The following is a 22379-nucleotide window of genomic DNA, read 5'->3' as shown; positions in this document are numbered from 1 at the left end:
ATGCAAATGTTGTTTGGAATTTGTTTTAGCATAATGGACTGTTGTCTGAGTTTGATCCAATATTCAGGGACTTCCTTACTTTAGCCTTCCAGTTTCCAGTTTCCAACTTGACTTGTAGAAAGAAAACAAATCTGAAAAACTCTCAATATTTCATAATTAGTTTCCTTTTTTTTCCTTTAGCCAAACCAACAACTTTATCTCTTCCTCTGACCCCAGAGTCACCAAAGTAAGTATTATGAAATGTAACCATTTTCAGAAAGGGAAGGGGGTTCTAATACATTTGGCTACAGCAACTCCATTTCAGTTTGTTTTTATAAATGTGCCATATCTTCCAGTGACCCCAAGGGTTCCCCATTTGAGAACAAGACTATTGAACGAACCTTAAGTGTGGAACTCTCTGGAACTGCAGGTAAGCCTTACATTTCACTTGAATCTTTTTGTGTGGGTGAGTCTGTATGTGAAATATATATTAGAGTATATTCTCTATGTGATTAATGAAATTCACGAAGAGTACAAACAACACTGGATAAGAAGTTATCTATAAATATTTTCAGTTGTTTATTTTTTTAGGAGGAGACATTTATTGTGTGTCACACCTGGGCCAGACCCTCATATATATCATTGATTTGGATCCACAAATAAACCTATTTCTGATTAAGACACTAAAACTTGAGTAGGAGGAGAAATTAACATTTATTGGTCTTTCACTCAATAGATATGCCAAGCGTATAAGTGGTTTTAGCTAATTTCATAATGACCTCATAAGATGGTGGTAGTATTTTTCATTTTTAAGATGAGAAAATAAGGTTCAGAGACGTTAAGTAACTTGCCCAAGATCACAGAGCTAGAAAGCAAAGAGCAAAGGTTTGAACTCAGGTTTACTAATTATCAATACTTCACTTGAAATATTTTCTTACTCCCCATTGTACTCAACAGTGTAATGCTCTCCTATATATGTTACCATTTTTATATCTTTCCAGTAAAGGAGAAAAATGAAAATGTGTCCACTCACCAAAACAAAATGTTCTTATATATTTTAAACAAGAGCAATTTCCTTCACCGTTTGGACTTCTTAATTTATTTGGCCAGTCTTACTTCACATTCTGAAGAGGAATAAGCTTTAAAAACTTGAACTAACCCCTGAGAAACTTACAAATCCAAAGAGTTCCTAGGCAGACTTCTGAGTTGGCTGCAAATGGTAGCTTTGCAGTAAGTGCTTAGGTTTAGGCACTTGAACCCCACCAGAAAGTGAATCTGAGGATGTCTGTACATGAAGTTCCTAGGCTCTGGCCATTGCTGATAAGGGTAAAGGAATAGTAAGTTAAACAAATGCTTTCAACCAGAACTATGGTGCCTACACACACTGTGGTCATTGTTACTAAGTTTAATTTCACCCTTTGAGTTTGCTAAATTACCTCCTTATGAAAGGTCTATTTCATGATTGCATGATTTGGTCAAGCGGTAGAGCAGTTAATTTCATGGTATTTATATATATTTTATATGTGTGTATACAAGTGTAAATATATCGTTATATAATAATACATGTACACACATGTATTCACATATAAAGAATATATATAACATCATTTTTTAAATAAATTACAATTACACATGTGATCATAAGTAACTTTTGTGTGCGTATATTATGTGCAGTAGAGGCCTTCTTGTCCGACCAATGAGTGAGTATTTTGGTGGTTTTATCTGAAACGTTGATTGAAGTATACACAGTTTAATCATTTTACTTTTGCTTAAAACATACAAATTATACATTTAAATACAAAATTTTTGGTATAAGACAGAGAGACCTTTGCACTGAACTTAAATGTACTAACTAGGGATCCATTCATCTTTCTGGCACAAACTTCACTAATAATGCAACATAGATGGTATTCACATTTCATTTCTTGCTTTTTGAAGGAAAATAATTAAGGGTATTTGTGTGGTAGTCTGAGTGCAGAATCATTCTAGGTTTTTATGATTTTTTAATATAAATCATAATCATAATTCCTTATGTTTTCCCATACCATCCACCTACAACTAATTTGACAGCCCTTCTTTTAGTAACATACCTTTATCAGGTCTTTTAATAGAAAAAACTTTTCTTACTAATATTTCATTCAGTTATATAATATTTTATTATCTGACATAATTTCAGTCACCAGTACAATGGACATTAATGGATTTGGGAAAATACATTACCTTGGCTATAGTAACAACCAGCTGAAAGGAATCTATTAACTAGGAGTGTTCAGGATGCTGTAGGTGTAAGTTCCTTTGGTTTAGAGAGGATTGAGAAAGCTTCCACTGTATATACCGATACCAAGCTTTCCATTAAAGTAACATTTTTTTATTTTTCTCTGATTATAAATAATATAAGCTTACTATAAAAAATTTCAAAAATACAAACTAGTGGAAAAATTGTGTATAGTTCTGAATTGTTTTCTATGGATATTTTTACATCTGTGATCATTTTGTATATACATAATTTTGCATTCTGATTTTTCAGTTAACATTTTAATAAAGAAGTTTTATATCATCACAGACCCTTTATCATCAGGCTTTTCTTAGTGTGCTGTATAACATTAGTTTGAGTAGGTGTATCAAAATGTATCAAAATTTAATTACACTTTTATTGTTACACATTTAGGTTGTTTTAAAGTGTTACCATTTTGAAATAGCACTGCAGTGGAAATCTTTGTTAATAAATTCTTTAAATCTTATTTTTCTCAAAATAAATTACTAGTAGTTATTAATACGAATATAAGGATATAAATATCTTGGGGGCTTCTGATACATATTGCCCCATTGCTTTCCAAAAGAGGTGTTTCCACTTATAGTCCTAATATCACCATGTGGATATATTTGCTTTATTACATCCTTGCTAGCATTGGGTATCTTCGTTTTTAAAATATTTTGCTCATTTATATGTATAACATATCATTTAAATTGCATTCCTTGTACTCATGAGATTATGGTGTTACAAAAAAGCACTTACTTTTATTTTCTTCTTGTCAGAGTTTTATTATTTCTCTTACTGACCTAATTTTAAATAATTTAGTTATACATTTGAAAGGTTAGTAGGCTTCACTGTTGAGAATTTATAGAAGATACTTTTTTAAAAAATACTTAGCATCCTAAAAATATATACAGTGGATTTATTTCTGTTGGTGAACCAGAATTCATCTTACTAGTTTAAACCCCTTTTTCTTAGTGCTTTGAAAGATTATTGAATACAACGGAAATCAATTTACCAACATATATAACATATATAATACCTGCTCTATGCTTGCAACACTGTAGGTCTTGGGGAATATTTATCAAGCATAAGACATAGAGACTAATCCATGCAAAGCATGGACTACTGTACTTGGCTCATAGTAGGTGCTAAATAAATGTTCTTGTTTTTAAGATGTGGGTTTATAGTCAGTTGGGAAAATAACACATATTGTCCAAGTAGCACCAAGGGAAAATATTATTTACTGTTTATAATGTTTTGCTACTTTCAAAAGAAGGTTGTTTTTCATTTGTTGAACATGGTGGTAATGAGTGCAGATACACATTACACAAGCTGATGTATGGCCAAAGTGCATTACATGCAAAAAGGGAATTCGAGCTACAGGAAAATCAAGGGATGAAGAACAACTTGGAGGCTGTAGAAGGTGGCTAGAAGGAGAAGTTTGAAACCTGCTCAGAGGATGGTATAGGGAGGAGGAAACTGGGGGAGAAGAGGGTTATTTTTTTTGATAGAGCTATTGTGTGTTTGAAGTGCTAGACAATGTGTAATGTTCATGACCTCCATCCTCACCAAACGTCTTCAGTAAAATTTGTTATGTAGTAGCGTTTGGAGGATACGACACACACTGATTGTGCCTCAAGAGAATCACCAAAGGGAGAAAATAAGCTTTCAAAGGGAACCCTGTAACATGGTTTCAAGTTAAATACCATGATTGTGCAAAAGATTGAAAAGAATTGTAGAGACAGTTCAGGACTGAAGGAAGCATTAAGGCAATACCATTAGGCAGTGAGTGACAGAGTTGATCTGTGGAAAAGAGTTTGGAGGAAATTGAGTGCTCCACTGACTTGAGGTGCCTTAAGGGAGAAAAATATTTGCATCTGATTTTTAAGTGTGTAGGTGGAAAGGAGAGAAGATATTGATGGAGCAGAAGATACTGTATTGTAAATTGAAACATAAAATTGCCAGTATTCAACATTTTTGACATACCAAAAAAATTGGCCATTTCGTGTGAGACTACCTGAACTAAGATACTTTAAAAGCTGCAAATCTCCAAATGAAAGTAGTCTATTATGGTTTTTTAAAAAACAGACAGCACAGTTTAGTGAAGCTGTGCAAAACCTTGGCTCTAATATTGGACAAACCCAAGTTTAAATTCTGGATCTACCCCCATCTAGCTGTAAGGCCTTTGGTCAATTTAATTAAATTCTGTAAGACTCAGGAAGCTTATGTATCAAATGAAGCTGATCACAGTACCTGTATCTCATTGAGTCACTGTGAGGATTAAATGAGATAAAACATGATAAAAGCTTAGTCCAGTGACAGCATATGTGTTCAATAACTATTAGCTATTTAATTACTAATTCTACATTAAATTCATTTCTGGAGGTCATTGTACCTTCCTGCTCATCTTTTCAACTTTTGACTACCTTTTACCTGTTTCCTTTTATTGGCCTTAATACTATCTCCTCTTTGGCACTCTCATATATGAAGTTATGTATTCTTTTTTGTGGTAAAATTCCCCTAATTCCCCATGAAATTGAACATATACTGCTTTTGGTGTGGGGCTGGGATTTACCAAATCAAGGTAGAAAAACCTCCTCTTGGGCATTCATTCTCTCAACAACAGGTACTTCTGCTGTTACTACAAATCCTAGAAGCTAGACATTCACTAATAGGCACTTCACATGTATTATTTTTTGACTCTCTGTCCATTTAATTGTGAAGGAAAAAGCTATATGTTGATTCTAGGTCTGTGGTGGACACTGGGTTCAGAGCAAGTCTGTCTAACTAGAGATTATGTAGATTATGTCTCTTTCCTGAAGCCTGAATTTTAAAGATAGTAGTGGACATCTGTTATGTTAAATAGGTTTTATTTCACTTGCCAAGTGTCATTGATTGGTATTGGTTGCCAGAAGCATAGTGTTGAGAAGAATGCTGAGGCCAAGTCTGTACTCAGTGGGAATGTCATGATCAGTTAGTAATGTCTGCCGTCAGTGTAGCAGAGGGGTGGACAGGGTGCAAACAGCATTCAGGTTGTTGATTTGTTGATCCTTTGTATACATGCTTAACGCCTTTGGTTGCAACAGAGGACATGGATCAAGCTGTTGCTCAGGACTTTCTGGTGTCTTCTTATTTAATTTTACAAATTTTAGTGAAATTTTCCAAACATTTAAGAGAAAACGTAAAGAGTCAACAAAGTTCTAAGACCTCAAGAATAATCTCTCTGCCCCATCTGCAGAGCCTTTGGGAAACAGGAGGGATGAGATAGGAAGTTTGCTTTATTAGGTATCACCAGCTGGTCTGACTTTGTGATTGTCCTAAAGTAGCTCATTTTGGCTGATAAAAAAAAAATGCATCTCTTTTACAGGTGTAAAAACTAATTTGATTTCAAAATAGCTGTTAGTAAAGCAAGATGAGAGAAAAGAGAATGCTCTTTTGGCAGAAGGCATTTAAATCTATTGCATATGGAGATGTTCAGAGTGCTAGACTTTTTGCTTCTGAAATGGGAATGGCAAAGCAATGTCAGCTCAACAAGGTGATGGTTTTAACCACAGGACATGAAGGAATTTGATTAGGAACCCCCAAACTTTTATTTATATATATTTATTTACATGTACATACATATATATGTATATGTGTGTGTGTGTGTATATATATATACACACATGTATATGTATATATAAATGTTTTATTTTTATTACTGTAAAAGTAATAAGAATAAATATAACTATTTTAGAACTAATTAGGAAAATAAGAACAAAATCATCAGCACCCTCATCACCCTAACTCACGAGATCTTAGCAATGCTTTCCTCCATCGATATGTATATTTTCCCCATGGTTTTCATGATGGTGGATTTGGTTTAAATCGGTAGTTATTCAAATTGCACTCAGTAGACTTGCACTTAAAAAACCCTGCTCGTTAACCCATCACTGAGTAATTTCTTATTCTTTTATGTGGAGTCTTATATTGTCATTTTTGAACTTCCCATTTAAAAGCTGATTTTGCTGGATGGTATATTGACAAACAGCATAAATTTGCTATACCCTCTTGGTATATACATCTTTTGTATGTGACTTATCTGTGGGGAAATAGACCAAAGCAAAATAGGAGCAGTAGTTGGTAGTTTTAAAAGAAAGCCACAGCGACAGAGAACTAGAAAGTGATTTTGACAGGTCATATAATCCATTCCTGTGGCTGAAGAAGTCAAGAAAGGGAGACTCAACAAATTCTCTTTACAGCCCATTCCAGTGTTTTGCAACTTGTCCTGACAGGAATTTCTTCCATATTTCATATCCCTCATTTTCTATTTTTAATCTCATTCTTCTTGACTCAGCGTCTGAAAAACACCTCAGTTTTCTTTTCTGGAAATGGTACTGTCCAATGTCTTTCAAGCCAAGGATAGCAAAGCAATTTTCTATCCCATATCAACTTCAGGGGTTTGGTGGGACACACCTGGAAAGCCAGACTCCTCCCTCCCTGACCCGGACCCCCTTTCCTGCCCCAGCTCTGTGGGAAAGTGCCCGAGGGCCAATGAATAACAGCTTCATCTTCCATGAGCAAGAGTTGGGGCATTAGACACATGTCATAGGAATGTTCTGAAGCTTTTCTGTAAGGTGAGTTTGTTCCCCAGTTCTCAAGGCTGATATAGGAAATCCTTAAAAAGCAGGAAAGGCAGGGGCTCCATCAATCAGAGGGGACATGTCAGCCTGGGTACCAGAGCGAGGTGTGGGAGGCCCTTCTGTGTCAGGGGTTAACACTTTGGTTGCTGGCTTTTGTGGAGATCCAGTGAGTCCTTGGGAAGTTAGGGGTGAAGAGAGAGCACTGGAAGAGCTTTTATCAACAAAATATTTTAACAATTATAGCAGTAACAGTTCATACTGATTGAGTATCAGTCCTTCCTATGCACCTTTGACACCCACTCCAAGTTCTTGAGGCCAAAAATATGTGAGTAGAACTCAAGTCACTCTCCTCTCTTTGCCCAGTCCTCCTTCTTTGGTGAGTTTTTAAGCAAATTAGAAAATCATCTTCTCTGTGTCTTTCCTTGAGAAATCTTAGAACTGGCATGTGACAAAAGAATAATCCCACTGTCAAACTCCAAAGCAAGTCACAGATTTAGCAGGAGGTTGTGTGAAATATAAACTGTAAAACTGTGTAAACTATTAAAAAAGATCTTGCTGAAGTCATTGGCTGGATAGTGGAGCACAGAATACAGAGCAGAGGACTTGCCATTTATCAGTCATTCAATTAAACACGCCAACCCAAAAGAAAACTCCTCAAAGGAAATCGTTTTATAGCACACAATGAAACACAAAACCAAACCAAACTTGTCTCTGACTTTTTTTTTTTTAAGGGCTGTTTAAAAAGATAACTGGAGAGTGTGGGAGAGTGTGTACCACTTCCCCCAGATTTGCTGTGCAGAAGTGCAGAAGTGTGAGTGATGTAGAGGTACTTGTTTATTATAGAGCACATTTCAATGCAGTAATCATAAATATTGCTAAGGTTGTGCTCCATTGAAATATGACCTACATACTCTTGATTGTTTGTGTTACGTGATTTGTCTGACACCCATTACATTCTGGGTAATAGCAGCCATTTGTTGCTCTGCACAGCAGGCTCTTCTGACAAAAGAAAATAGGCAGCAATAAAAAAGCTATAGTCTGAATTACATTCTGCACAGTGCTGCACTGCTGAGAGTTTGTGCAAGTGTGTTAACAATGTTCTGAACTGCCTCTTGTCAGCCTTCAGCCTGTAATGGCCATCTGTCCTCACATAAATCTGTCAAAACCTGCTAAGTTCAAGAGAGAGCATGGAATATACCTTGTACTGTCAACACCAAAATGTACACATTCCCCATAAAATCAACACACAGGAAATAATCCGGAGGTTATGGGAAGCATTAGCCCGGTTGATTTAGGCTTGTGGGCTGAAATTGAGAGTCCGGCAATTAGTGGGAAAATGACAAAGGTAGTGGCGTTGAGGAATTGAGTATTGACTGCCCTTCTACCACAGGGGAAAACATTCTGGGTGGAGGAGATGGGGTTAGAGAAATCTAATTAGTTCAGGTGCAGCAAAGGGTTCCCTGTCCCGGGCACAACTCCTAAAAGCTGGACATCACGTTAAAAGAAAAAAAAAAAAAGCTTCTTACACTTTTGTTTTGCTTTGTTTTGTTTTACTCTGGATCTCAACCCTATCTGGAAATAGATTTTCAATGAGGCACTGGTGACACGCAGTCTCATGATCCTTAAGATGTCTCAGTCTTGCTCTGGGATATTCTCCTCGGATTAAAGAAGTTTCAATAAACAGTCAAAAGGTTAGGGAATGATCTGAATTATTTTTCCCTGCCCACCGACTCACTAATCCTAAAATAACTTCCATCTACTAAGAGAGTATTATTTAATGAGCAGGGCCGTCAGAAATTTCTAGCCCTGCTATTTTCACTCACAGGGTATATCTGGTTATCTAAGGGTGTTTCTGTAAGTTTTAAGCAGATACACAAGAAAATCTGTAGTTACTGCAGATTTTAAAGAATGATCTCTTTATGAAGTCCCGGGGGCTGAATCCCTGAAATGACAGCATTTGGTGAAATATTCAGCACATAGTAGGTGCTGAGTGAAAGTCTGTTTAATTGCCACAGGCCATCTAAAATGAAAAGGAAGTAAAAAGCTTTGTTTTTAACACCAAGAAACTCTAATCATGTGTTAGCGCTCCCAAGAGCAACTTGAGAATCGGTTATTTAAGCGATAATGAGCTTAGGTACTAGGACAAGAGTTTCAAATGTTCAAGACGAAAAAGAATTTCTATATTTAAAATCCCTAGATAGCTGAGCTATTTTTAGAACTAGTCTCTCTTTAATAGTGGCCTAATTTGGTGTTTCTGAAGTTTAGGGTTTCTTTTTATAAGTCTAGAATGTCAGTCAAAATATATCTACCTGAGATCAAGGCAAGGTGCCACATAGACACGACGGGACAGTGGCTCTCCATAAGTGGTCTATGAACCGTGTCATTAAAAATATTTGACCAGCTTCCCAAGTGATCCGTGGGCCACTGAAATGGGACACCTACTAGTAAAGAAGGATCTAGAAAAATAAAAATGAGTGAAACATTTTACAAAAATAAGCCCAAGCAGTATTCCACTGAGAGCTCCTCATCTGTCTGGAGAGACAAGATATAATTCACATTCAAAAAGAGATAAGCGTGAAAATATAGCAATATCTGGTAAGTGACTGATCCTGGCAGTAAATTATTGGAAAAGTAAAAATTACCCCCATTCAGAGTATCATGAAAAGATCTATGAAATTGTATTTGAGGATGTTGAATGTCATTTCCCCCAATTCAAGGGCTATCTCATTTGGAATATTTGACTGTTATTTACTCAGCAAAGAGAGATTATTCATCATTATTTCTTTGAGCATCTTAGCTTCCTGTGAGAAATATTTGAGATCTTGTCATTTCTATGCTGGGAATTGGTATCTTTACATTTGTTGTAGCAGTAATTGAAGGTAGCATGTGGTAGAAATCAGCGTGTATGAATGGGGCAGTGCAAAGGGAAGAGGAAACAAGCAGAGAGAGACAGACAAACAGAAAGATAGACAGGATAAGAAAGAAAGCACGAAAAGGAAGGGGAGAAGGAGATGGAGGGGGAATGGGAGGAATAGGAAGAGATGGAGGAGGGGAAGGAGGAGAGAAAATTGGCCATATAGGAATTCCTTAGACTGAGTAAAAGATATACTTGTCTGTGAAAGAGGGAACACAAGGAGAGTGAACTTCAGTGACATAGATGATTCATTCAGTAATGTCACCTCCCTATTATCTTCAAGCAAGGAATGGGGGCAGGCGTACAGTAGGCTGCTGATAAAGGGAAGCTTTTCTGAGACTCAGATGTGTCACGAAGGGAGAGCAGTGTCTCCTTCTCTTCGTGTTTGCATTTCCCTGTCTTTCTGAACTTTTCTGGGATAGATTTCCAAAGTCAAACCTCTTTGCATTTTTGTACGTTTCCTTCCCTCCTTTAGGGAGAATTAGCTATGTGTAATAAAAGTTGCCAAATACTGGTGCAAAGTATTTCATTTTAAGGAAAATATTAATTTCTTCTATCTCTGTATTGTCAAGTAGGGGAGAGAGGCAGTGTCTTCCTATTCATACCAAAACTTCATGTAGCTTTCTGTGCCCTACTTGGTTATGTGTGTGTGTGTGTGTGTGTGTGTGTGTGTGTATACTTTTATTTTCTAGCAAGGTAGAATTTTCCTTGAAGCATGCAGTCGCCTTAAGTCTAACCCCAGGCTTCTTGTGGACTTGAAGTTCTTTTTTGCTGAATAGCATCCTCCCATCCTCCTAAATAAAAAGTGTATTGTAAACTAAAATGTTCCCTTGTAAGCATAAAGTCATTTGAACTCCAGCCTGCCCTTCTTCAAAGTTCCGTTGACTCTGAAGCTTTTCCACAATTCTTCTTCCTTGGCATAAAGGGCTGAGGAGGACTTAGGGGTGAAACTGAACAGAGATAACTAGCCTTCACACACTCTCCCACAATGACTTGTGATGGAATTTTCTGCCCTCTGTAGAAAAGCACAAAAGGCAACAACTGACCGATTCCCCCTCTTCTTCCTTTCTTTTTTTTCAGTTTTTTCAATTAGTTAGTTGCCGAAGCTTGGATTCATTTCAATCCTTCAGCCTCGTAACCCACCCTGATGTGGTGTTCCAAATAAAATGGTCCGCTGGCACTGCAATATTTAGTGTTACTGTTCACTTAAGTTTCTGTTGCAGAACCATATTTTCGACAGAATGTATTAGTTATGCTTACAAGAATGTACTATACCTACATTAGCCATGGTTTACAGAGTTAATGAACTGTGGAGACAAAGAATCATTGCCGTCATGTTGTAGAGTTTTCTGGTGCCCTGCATTAGCTGGCTGCATTTTACTGAACTTACTCTGATGTTGCCAATGTCATTTCCACCCTCCCCCCCAGTTGCTGTCATCCCATCTTTTCTTTTCTTTTTTAAAGTTGCCTAATTCTTTGGCTCCATGGGTAGATATCCTTGATTTTACAAAAATCCCTGACCTACATGCATCCTCCCCAGCATTCTTTGCAGACAAATGCCACCAAAGGTCTTCTATGATTTCCCTGTGTCCCACCGTGTTAATTTTCCACAACTCAGACTGCGAGAAGCCCCTGTAAATCTGAGCTTTGGTAATGCCTGGTGGTGACGTGGTCATGTTTCCTGGGAAGCAGGATCTGTTAGCATTGGCGTTTGAAATACAAAATATCATGGCTTTCACCACAGCCTCATATTGTAGATCCATCTTTTCTTGGTGACAGAGGCTTCGGGGGACAGAGTCACTTTTTACGGTCTTATCATGAATTTAGTTTCCTTCCTTTTCACTGAGTTTTAACCATTGTCTGAAATCTTGGAAAAGTTAGGAAAACATATCCTGGCATTTAACAACATATCTCTGTCTCTTTTCTTTCTCTCTCTCCCCTCCCCTTTTTTTTTCTTTTATTATCTTAGGCCTAACTCCACCCACAACTCCTCCTCATAAAGCCAACCAAGATAACCCTTTTAGGGCTTCTCCAAAGCTGAAGCCCTCTTGCAAGACTGTGGTACCTCCGCCATCAAAGAAGGCCCGGTACAGTGAGTCTTCTGGTATCCAAGACAATAACTCCACCAGGAAAGGGCCCGAGCAGTCTGAGTTGTACGCACAGCTCAGCAAGACCTCCGTGCTCACCAGTGGACACGAGGAAAGGAAGGCCAAGCGGCCCAGTCTGCGGCTGTTTGGTGACCATGACTATTGTCAGTCAATTAATTCCAAAACGGAAATACTCATTAATATATCACAGGAGCTCCACGACTCCAGACAACTAGAATATAAAGATGCCTCCTCCAACTGGCAGGGGCAGATGCGCTCTTCCACAGATTCAGACCAGTGCTACCTGAGAGAGGCCTCGGGGGTGAGCAGGCAGGTCTCTCCCGGCAGCACCAGAAAACAGCTCCAAGACCAGGAAATCCGAGCTGAGCTGAACAAGCACTTCGGTCATCCCAGTCAAGCTGTTTTTGACGACGAAGCAGACAAGACCAGTGAACTGAGGGACAGTGATTTCAGTAATGAACAATTCTCCAAACTACCTATGTTTATAAATTCAGGACTAGCCATGGATGGCCTGTTTGATGACAGCGAGGATGAAAGTGATAAACTGAACTCCCCTTGGGATGGCACGCAGTCCTATTCATTGTTCCATGTGTCGCCTTCTTGTTCTTCTTTTAACTCTCCATGTAGAGATTCCGTGTCACCACCCAAATCCTTATTTTCTCAAAGACCCCAAAGGATGCGCTCTCGTTCAAGGTCCTTTTCTCGACATAGGTCGTGTTCTCGATCACCATATTCCAGGTCAAGATCAAGGTCCCCAGGCAGTAGATCCTCTTCAAGGTAAACCTTGTCAAAACCCACCCAAAGCCTAAGGCGTCCCCAGGAAGTGAAAACAAAACCAAAGGCAAAAAATGCATTCAAAACCCACAGGCAGCCCAGCCCCTCACCATCCATTCCCAGTGCCACAGGAACTAAGGAGATTGTTGTTAGCCATACATTCCTCCCCATCTTCTCTCTTTTTTTTTTTTTTTTGTGGTACGTGGGCCTCTCACTGTTGTGGCCTCTCCCGCTGTGGAGCACAGGCTCCGGACACGCAGGCCCAGTGGCCATGGCTCACGGGCCCAGCTGCTCCGTGGCACGTGGGACCCCCCCCGGACCGGGACACGAACCCGCGTCCCCTGCATCGGCAGGTGGACTCTCAACCACTGTGCCACCAGGGAAGCCCCCCCATCTTCTCTTAAATCTGTCATTCTTGAACACAGTGCCTTGAGCCAGTCAGATCAGAGAGAGCAATTTGTAAGAAACTTGCTCATCTAACTTTTTCCATTACCTGGAGAGCTGCCTTGTGCCAGGATAGGTGAGATCCATGCAAGATAAAGCTGACAGTGTACCAGGCCGGCGTTCGGCATTCACATCAATAAGAGACGCTGCAAGAGAACACGTCACTCCAGACCTCTAAGCTGACTAGACGATCACAAACTGTCACTGGGAAATCTCACAAGTAGCTGGGAACTGAAAGCCGGTTTATGTAATGCGGAATTCCAGGGGCTGTTCAGTCATGCCGATAAACTGGGGTTCACTGGAAGTTGCAAATGCCCTTTTGTTTTTCCTCCTCTCTCCCAGATCTTGCTACTACTATGAGTCAGGCCACCGCAGGCACCGCGCGCACCGAAATTCTCCCCTGTGCGCGAGATCACGTTCAAGATCGCCCTACGGCCGGCGGCCCAGGTAATGATACACGTCCTTTTCCCTCCGCGCCTCTCATCTCCTCCCGTAGATGACAAGATGTTTTCTAAAACCCTGCCCCCTCCCCGATTTCTGATTAATTTTGCTCATGCGATTGGAGGTGGTTGCCTTAATGATGAAGTTATGTTTCTCAGGTATGACAGCTACGAGGAGTATCAGCACGAGAGGCTGAAGAGGGAAGAATACCGCAGAGAGTATGAGAAACGGGAGTCTGAAAGGGCCAAACAGAGAGAGAGGCAAAGGCAGAAGGCAATTGTAAGCAGCTTGGAGCTTACTTTCATTTTACAGGAGGGTTTCTTTTCTTTTTTTCTCCTGTCTTTTCTTTTCGTGGGGGTGGGCATAGATTAGAAAATCAGGTAAAGACTCTTGTTAGAATATGCAATACTCAGCCTTTTGGCTTTAAAGCATCAGTGAGTCCTCAGTCCCTCTTAACACAGACTATTGGAAAACAAAATGTTAGGTCAGTGTATTTCTCCTCCATACTACCTGTTTCTCATTCATCTTGAAGCTCATTACCGTTTTCGACCTTTGTTTCTAAAAATGGAGGAAGGAGAGATTTGTCCAGTCAGATACTGGTCCCATCAAGCCAGAGGATGAGTTCTTTGTATTGTTCTCTGCTGCTTTTTTCTCTGAGTGGAAAATGAAGAGATATCACTATTTGGTTTCAGTTTTCGTCTTTTTGGCAGACATGAGGGTTGGATTGAGTTAGATTTAAAGGCAGTGGTAGAGAAAGAGTTGCTAAGAAAGTCATCATTTCTTCCTTGTGCCGGGTCAACAACGAATACATCCATATTTCTTATGAACTGTTCAATAACCTATTATGGATTTCAGCACCATGTACTGCAGGGTATTACATTCACTTGACATATACACAGTACTGACCCTTTGGGGTAAGGATCTAGGTTATGTGCATCTAGTTCGTTCTCTGTTGGTCGGACCTTAGAAGGCAAAAAGGAGGTCCTCCAATTGTCAGCATCCAGTACTTGTTCAAGGCAGATATTCCTAATTGATTAAGGAAATCTTTCCCACTGAGCCCCAATCGAGCCTTGAGGGCTTTCCCAACGTGGTGCTATAGGGAGCCATGGCATATCCATTGGAAATGGCACTGTTTTCATTCACTGCAGATGCTGTCTGTTAGCTGCTAAATGTCATTTCAATGAAGATCAACCTTTGACACATCTTGCATACAAGCTAACCAGGGCTTAGGGAAATGATTTTTAGCTGTAAATGTTAGATGGATATGGTACCTTTAAAACAACCCACAACCATCAACAAAATCTTGAAAAACCTACATAAAAGAGCTGACTAATAGAGTCCAAATCAAGCATTGGCCAACAGTTATCAACTGGAGGAAAAAGGTTAACTGAGAGGTTTGTTAACTCAGGCACTCAAGGAGAAAGAAGGGAGAAGTCATTGGATACTTAGGCTAAAGATCTAGGGCTTTGCTGCCATTTAACTTTGAATCTACCTAAGACAAAATTAAAGGCCTTGTGAAAATCATAACACTTTCCCTCATTTTTCTCAATTTTCAAATGAGTTGTGATATTAAGATCTGCCAGAGTATCATTAGTTAACACTTAAGAAGACTAATGAAAATTAAAAATTCAATTTTCTAATTTAGATGTTTTTAATTAATAGCCTGTTCAATAATTATAATAATTCACATTTATAGAGTGCCATATAGTTTACAAAGCCTTGTAGTATGGCACAGTACAGTTAATATATACCAAAGAGAGTCATGTTGAGAAAGCATGAAGGAAAATAGTTATTTAAGTGTTTTCATATTCATATTTGATAAAACTCTTCATGTTTCTTCCCAAAAGAATGACACTAAAGAGAGAAATTGTTTGATCATATATTTGCTCATTTGTGCAAAATATAACACAGCTGTAACCAAAGCTATGTAGATAAATGTAGATAAATGACATGTGCTTATTCTATTCTTCCAAAGATAATTTAGTCCCAGATACTTACTAGGGTGAAGAAAGGGAGGGAGGGGTCTTTTTGCTAGTTTGGTTCTTTACAAATAGATCAAATAGTGTGATGGTCTATATTCCATAGATGCCTGAGCCAAAAGCACTCTTGAGGCCACTAGCCTCAGTTTGGAAGCAGATACCACCCTACTACCCTGCCTTTCCCTGTGTCACAAATATTGACCCGTTCCTTGGTTAATTCTTTGACTAAGACAATCTTTATCAGTTCCCTTTGAAAGACAGCAATTATAGTGCAAATGTCAACTTGGCTTATATTAAGTCATCATAATTAACTAGAAGTTTGTGAGAATTTTGGCTTTGAGATTTTTATTTTTGTTTTTAAAAAGCAGATTAAAAAAGAAAACTAGGCCATAGAGATTGTTTACTAACACAGTGACCCATAGGTAGTAAGAGCTTAGTATAAAGATTTGGGACTTACTGTTAAACCAATTCCCACTTGGACTATTAGATGCTATTTTTGTTTAAAATAAGTGAAAACACATGACTATATGAGAGACATTTGTTAGGTGCCTGGGCTCTAAAATTAGGTAAGACCTAGTCCCCACATCCAGGGAGTTCAAGTCTACTGGCTGGTAAAGATACATGGAGAGGCAATAGTGTGTGTTAATTACTATTGCAGAGGATGCACCTAAGGTACTGCAGTGGCAAATGGGTTGGCAACCAGCCCTGGGAACGAGGGAGGGCATCCCTGGAGAGGGTGATATTGATTTGAAACCTAAAGGGAGGAAAGGGCAAAGGTTTTTTTCACCTGTGTTGTCCAGTGTGGGAGCCATTAGCCATGAGGCCAATTCAGCTAGTCCCAAATTTAGATGCACTATGAGTGTGATTGAATTTTGAAGACAGTACAAAAAAAAAAAAGAGTGTAAAGTACTTCATTAATATATTTTACATCAATGACAAGTTGAAGCAATAATATTTTGGCTATGCTGAGCCAAGTAAAATATATTATTAAAATTAAATTTGTTTCTTTTTACTTTTTAAAATGTGCCTCAGAAAATTTAAAAGTTACATATGGTGCATTATATTTTTATTGGAAATTACTATTCTAGGCAGAGACTTTAGCTTATACTAAGTCTCTGGAAAAGAACAAGCTATATTGGGAAACTGCTAGTCATTTAATTAGAACACCAGGGTACAGGAGAGGCAAGAAATAAGTCTGGAGGGCTCCATGGTAGCCAGATCCTTGAAGGGTCCTGTAAGTCATAATAAAGATTTTGAAGAATATCTTGAAGGCATAGTGGAACTATTTAATGAGATTACCCGCAGGAAGTTTTTCTGATTGATTTCCTTCCTCAAAATGACCTGCTTTCTTGTGCCATAATGCATTTGCAAAATATATTTTTATGGAATTGGAGATACAAGCAATGATTTTTGACTCATTTTGACTCATTTTTGACTAGATTAGCTTGAAAAGTCATTCATGAAACAGCTAAAGGAACTAGGACCATTTGCCTAAGTTGGTCAGGTAGGTGGTTTCCATTCAGATTTCTGAGACACCCTTAAAGTAATGAATAAATAGCAAATTATATCTGGAATATCTTGGGAGCAGTGCTGGATTATTCATTAATTCAGATCAATTTTATAATCAGCGGAACAGCAAAACAGAGGCTCCAAAAGGAAATGAAAAAAATAATGTTACAATCATGTAATAGATATTTTACAAAATTAACCTTTGCTACCTTGTCTTGTGGTCTATAATATTGACTTACTTTTGAGTTCCATAAGAAGGAGATGGTGGTTTGGGTCATCTATAAACTTTTTATTATGTATGTGTCCAAAAGTCTTTATTCAGACCTTCAGTGCACCAAATCAGACAGCTAAGAAAAGACTAATAATTAGTAATTACACAGAATCATATGTTGTGGTTGAATATTGCCATTGTTAAAGTTGCTGTTTTCCTCCAATTTCCATCTAAATGCTCTCAAAACCCAATTTATCCTCTGCTTTTCTCAGTCTCATTGGCTTGAAATAATTCAGGTTTTATTGGAACTCTGGAAGCCAGAGTATAGTACTTAATGTCTAATTATATTAGCTCTTAAGTAAACTAAGCTGGATGTATTCACATCTATCCAACCTAAGACACTAAGGAGTATTCCTGGGACGTACTTGGATGGAAGTAACTTTGGTAAACTGAAAGCTATAGTTTTGTTTCTCCCCTGAAAGTGTCTCCTAGTAGCAGTCACTTACTGAATGCCTACTGAATCAGATGAGTGTTATCAATGTTAAGAACAAGAGAAAAAACAACAAAAAAGAAAACTTGTTTTGGCATTATGTCAGAGTTTTGGCCTTTGTTTCTATCCATTCACACCTTTTCATGGTCATTCACCCCTCCCACTTTATCTTTTAGATAGAGGACATAGCTATACCATTCACTGTAGAAGTGGCATGGATTTTATCCACTCATCTCATCTATAGTATTTGTAATATCCTTGGAATTTTTGAGGAAGTTAGGTTGTAACTAATCTGGAGGTGAACATAAATCTTTCATTGCCAAAGTTGACATTCAGTTTCCTTAGCATAGGAAGAGGGATTTTTAAATTATCCTGACTTGGAAATGTAGAATAAAAGTTCTGAGAACTAAAATCCAAATTATATCAGTCTGTTCCTTATTGTTGCCTAACACTGCAGAGCATTTAGTGAGATAACCCACAGAAAAGCATCAAGCATAGTACTTGGCATCTATTAGAATTTAGTAAATGTTAATCTTACTACTAATTTCCTTTTCTTCTTAGTCAAACCCCTTTTGCCAGGAGTTACTTATTTTTTGATGAGAAACAACCATTATATGTTTTCCCCAGCTAACTGGGAGGCTCTACACACTTTCTGATAAAGATTTTGATAATGCAAAGTCAGTTAATTCAGTCGGATTTTTTTTCTCTGTTTATCCCCTGTGTTTTGATATAATGAGGATTTACCATACCTGTTAATGCAACATAAATCTTCACTTTTATTATCCACCCCATCAGCAAACTAGCTTTTGTGAAAATTGAAGCTAAAATATACTTGATAAATGTTCCTTCCTCCTCGATAGTGAAAACTGGTCTGAAAATCATTTTTCAAGGAGCTTTTTCCAAAGGTTTAGAGTTCCTCCAAGCCTTTAAGAAGTTGGAAATGTTATTAAGCATTTTGATTTCTTTTCCTTTCATCTCCTGTTTAGAAATTAATGTCTTGAAAAATTGACTGCAAATGTTAAGGTTTTTTAAAGATATGGAATCTATTCATCTGTCTAATAAAACTGCAACATGTTAAAAATAATCAGTTCTTCACTAGACATTTTGGCCAATCTTGGAAAGATTTTTGTCTTTGCTTTTTAGACCTTCAGATGCCTTTTAATTTCATTTTTATCACTAGGAAAACCAAACACTCTAATCATTTTCTCAAATGAGAATTTCAACATGTATTCAATCTCTGATCTTTGTAAGATAGCAAGATGTGGTCGCATTCTTATGTTGCATAAAAGAAGATTGACAGTCAAATAGGTAATTTAAGTGATTGCGGAGCAGCCCTTTGGATTTCTGTCTTTCCTATCTAGGTTGTGTCTTCTTTTTACTGCAGAATGTATCAGTATCCGATATAAAAGTTCCTCTGGTTTATCCTCTTTTGGGATTATTGTTGCATAGAGTTTTGTATAAAGAAGCAATTCAGAGACTATCCCAATATGTCTGCATATGGATGTGCATATGGTCGATTTTCACTTTTCCTTTGAATTTCCTTGAAGATGAACATAGGCTGTGTATATTCCCTTAATGGTAGATGAGCAATTTCTTTGTGATGGTTCAATTTCTTTCTCTCTCTTCTGCATTTCTCCCTCCTTTTCCTCTGTACAGTAGTAACCTTCCTAAAAACATTCATTAAAAAAAATAAATAAATAACACTCATGCAAGCAGGCGCCAGGAAGTTTAGATAACAGTCCCATCAAATTCTGCTGTTTGGCTGGAGCTGGCTGCATAAATAGAACGGAATGTGATGTGATGATTCCCTTGCTCAAGTGTACAGCACTGCCCCGGGATGAGCCTCACTCTCCATTTATATTTATTGACCTCCAGGATGTGCTGGGTGCTCTGGAACAACAAAATTACAGCCTTCAGTTGAGACATACAATCTACATGGAAGCGAATCAGGCAGCCCGCTCTGCTTGCTGTACTTCATCTGGTCAGTTATGTAGGCTCAATGGTTGCTGTCAGAGAATTGTGTTTTACCAGCTGTTTCAGTGGAGTGAGAAAAGTGAGAGTCCTTACACTTAAACCATAAAAGCAAATCATGGAAACCTTTGTTAGTACACTCAGCTGAGCTACCTGGGCAAGGGCTTTCCTATGATAAAGCACCAAACCTGGTTTTCATTCTCCATTGTCTTAGAGAGTCTCAGAGTAAGGACCACACTTAGTCACCTTTGATGTAATGAAGGGCATGGAACTAGGTGTTAAAAGTGATTAATTGATTGGCAATTGATTGATTTTTCAACAAATATTCATTAAGAGACTCTTATGTTTGGGTATCCTTAAAATATAGTAGTCGATAGGACTGGTATGGTCTGTGCTTTCATGAAGCTTTCATTGTTGGGGGAGATAGACATTAAACACCGAATAAACTATTAATTATTTAATTACAATTGGGCACAGAACTACAAAGGAGAAGTAGAGTGTTCTATCAGAGCAACTTGTAATAGAAAGCCGAACCTCACCTCAAGTCTCAGAAAGGAAAATGATTGTTGAGTTCACTGTAATTCTAGACAGTATGTGTATGTTGGTGGAGGGGAAGGGGAGGCAGTGTGGAAAGGATATTCCAAGTAGCAGAGAAGCAGCTTGTGCAAAGCCCTTAGAAAAGGGAGGAGCACAGTACATACTAGGGACTGAGAGAAGATCAATATGGCTGGAAATAGAGGAAAGGAAAGAATGGGATGTGGGAGCTGAAGTCCAAGATGAAGATAGATCCAGACCCTGAAGGGCCCGGTAGGTTCTGTTAATGATTTAGGTCTTTCCCTAAATGTTATGAGAAACTATTGAAATGTTTTAGATCTTAATTGGTGTGATTGGATTCCTGTACTCTTTGTAAAGACTATTCTGACCAAGGTGAAAGAATAGTTTGGAGGAAGGTAAACACAGACATAGGATCTGAGTAAAGAGGCTGTTTTACTGGTCCAGAAAGAGATGCTGGCAGCTTGATTTAGGGGACATGCAATAAAAGAGGCAGATTTAGGAAGTAAAAATCAACAGGACTTAAGGAGTGTTTGGAAATGTGGAGGGGACTAAGTGGGAAGAATCAAGGAAGGCACTTGGGTTTTTGTCCTGAATAACTGGCTAGATGGTGTTAACTTCACTGATACAAGAAAGACCCACTGGGAAGAGGCTGAACGACAGAGTTTGGTTTGGGTAATGTTGGTCTAGTTTGAGGTGCCTATGGGACATCCAACCTGAGATGTCAAATAGATAGTTGTTTATTTGAACCTGAAGCTCAGAGGAACTTCCCTGATGAAAACGGAAATATGAGTGTTGCATATGGTAAAAGAAGAAACATGGTTGATCAAATCACCTAGGGGGATATGTATTATAGGGTCTGTGAATTGTTCAGTTACGTTTCTCAAACATTTATTGAGAGTCCACTCTTTACCAAGTTCTTTGCTAAATACTGGGCACGTGAAATGGACATATGTTAAGTAAATAACATAGGACATCTCTTTGCTTTAAGCCTAAATGACTTTTTACATCATCCAAGATGTAAAAAGATATTCTCAGCACATCCAGAGAAAACTCTTAGGCAAGCTAAATCTGTACCTTTGCCCTGTGTTTCCTAGTCTCTGCCTCTATCTAACTTAAATCTCTCTAACCTTAAATTCATTTCATTCTTGTTTGCCATTGATAGACATACAAGCTAACTGGTAAGCACTTCGTTATACTAACTTCTTACGTTCTTGAAAAACTTTTTCTCAGTTTGAGAAACATCATCATCTTTGGCCTTGTCTTCTTGGAATAAGAGATATATGATTACCTCTTACACTAAGAATGCATTCTTGTTCTTTAAAAAGTGATCCATCTTCAGGCTATAAAATATTCTTCCCATATTTTGTAGGTTATAAATTGCTGTTGACTTTCAGATTATGATGATATTGACTCCACTTGTGAAAATTAGGCCACACCCTTCTCGTCTGTTCCTCAAATAAGATTCCTTGGCAAAGTGAAATTTATAGCCTCTTTTATAGCTCTTATTCCTTGGAGACCCATGGCTTAAAATGGCCAGTATTTTAAGACTGTATTCTTAAAATTATTGTCTTTGGACCACCTGTATCAGAATCACTGGGGTGTGCTTGTTAAAAATAAAGATCATTGAAGCTTACTTTCCAAATTTTTTTAATACACCTGGAATAAACCCAATAATTTGTATTTTTAATAAGCACCCCAGGTAATTTGTATTTATACTAGAGTTTAAGAATCAATATTTTGAGGGGTGTCAAAATTTGTATGTCAAACTATCATGCTGTACATCTTAAAATTATACAGTAAGGAATGTCAATGATTCGTCAATAGAACTAAAAAATGTGTATATTTTATTATTACAATTCTGAGTTAAGGAGAAATTAAAGAGTTTTGCAAGCCAGGTCAGTTTCCTACCAACTTTGAAGATTAATAATCGAGTCACAAGTGTTAAAATATTTAATAGATATTATTCAGCTATTCAGTGATAAAAAAAGATTGCATTACACACATTTCTTCTATAATACATTAAATGTCATGTGACAAAGGAACAGAGATGGATAGAAAAAGTAGAAGAGAGTGAGAGGCGGAAGAGAGTGATACTGAAGAAATGGAAAGTAAAACTTGGTTCAAG

At 37.9% G+C, this 22379-nt stretch overlaps 1 protein-coding gene across 6 annotated transcripts in view; it reads left to right on the top strand.

Moving 5' to 3' along the window:
• Positions 1–22379, top strand: part of PPARGC1A (PPARG coactivator 1 alpha) — a gene marked incomplete at both ends in the record, with an annotated part of 680253 nt that overhangs the window by 650096 nt on the left and 7778 nt on the right. For all 6 annotated transcript variants that reach the window (XM_079700904.1, XM_079700905.1, XM_079700907.1 and 3 more), the window contains 5 exons: positions 181–226; positions 336–409; positions 11742–12657; positions 13441–13545; positions 13698–13818. In XM_079700904.1, coding sequence (XP_079557030.1) covers positions 181–226; positions 336–409; positions 11742–12657; positions 13441–13545; positions 13698–13818 — 1262 coding nt within the window. The remainder of the gene's footprint in view (positions 1–180; positions 227–335; positions 410–11741; positions 12658–13440; positions 13546–13697; positions 13819–22379) is intronic.

The sequence above is a fragment of the Hyperoodon ampullatus genome, assembly GCF_949752795.1.
Source record: "Hyperoodon ampullatus genome assembly, chromosome: 1".
Taxonomy (NCBI): domain Eukaryota; kingdom Metazoa; phylum Chordata; class Mammalia; order Artiodactyla; family Ziphiidae; genus Hyperoodon; species Hyperoodon ampullatus.
Note: the sequence above shows the minus strand (reverse complement) of the source record. Positions and strands in the feature narration are given on the sequence as shown.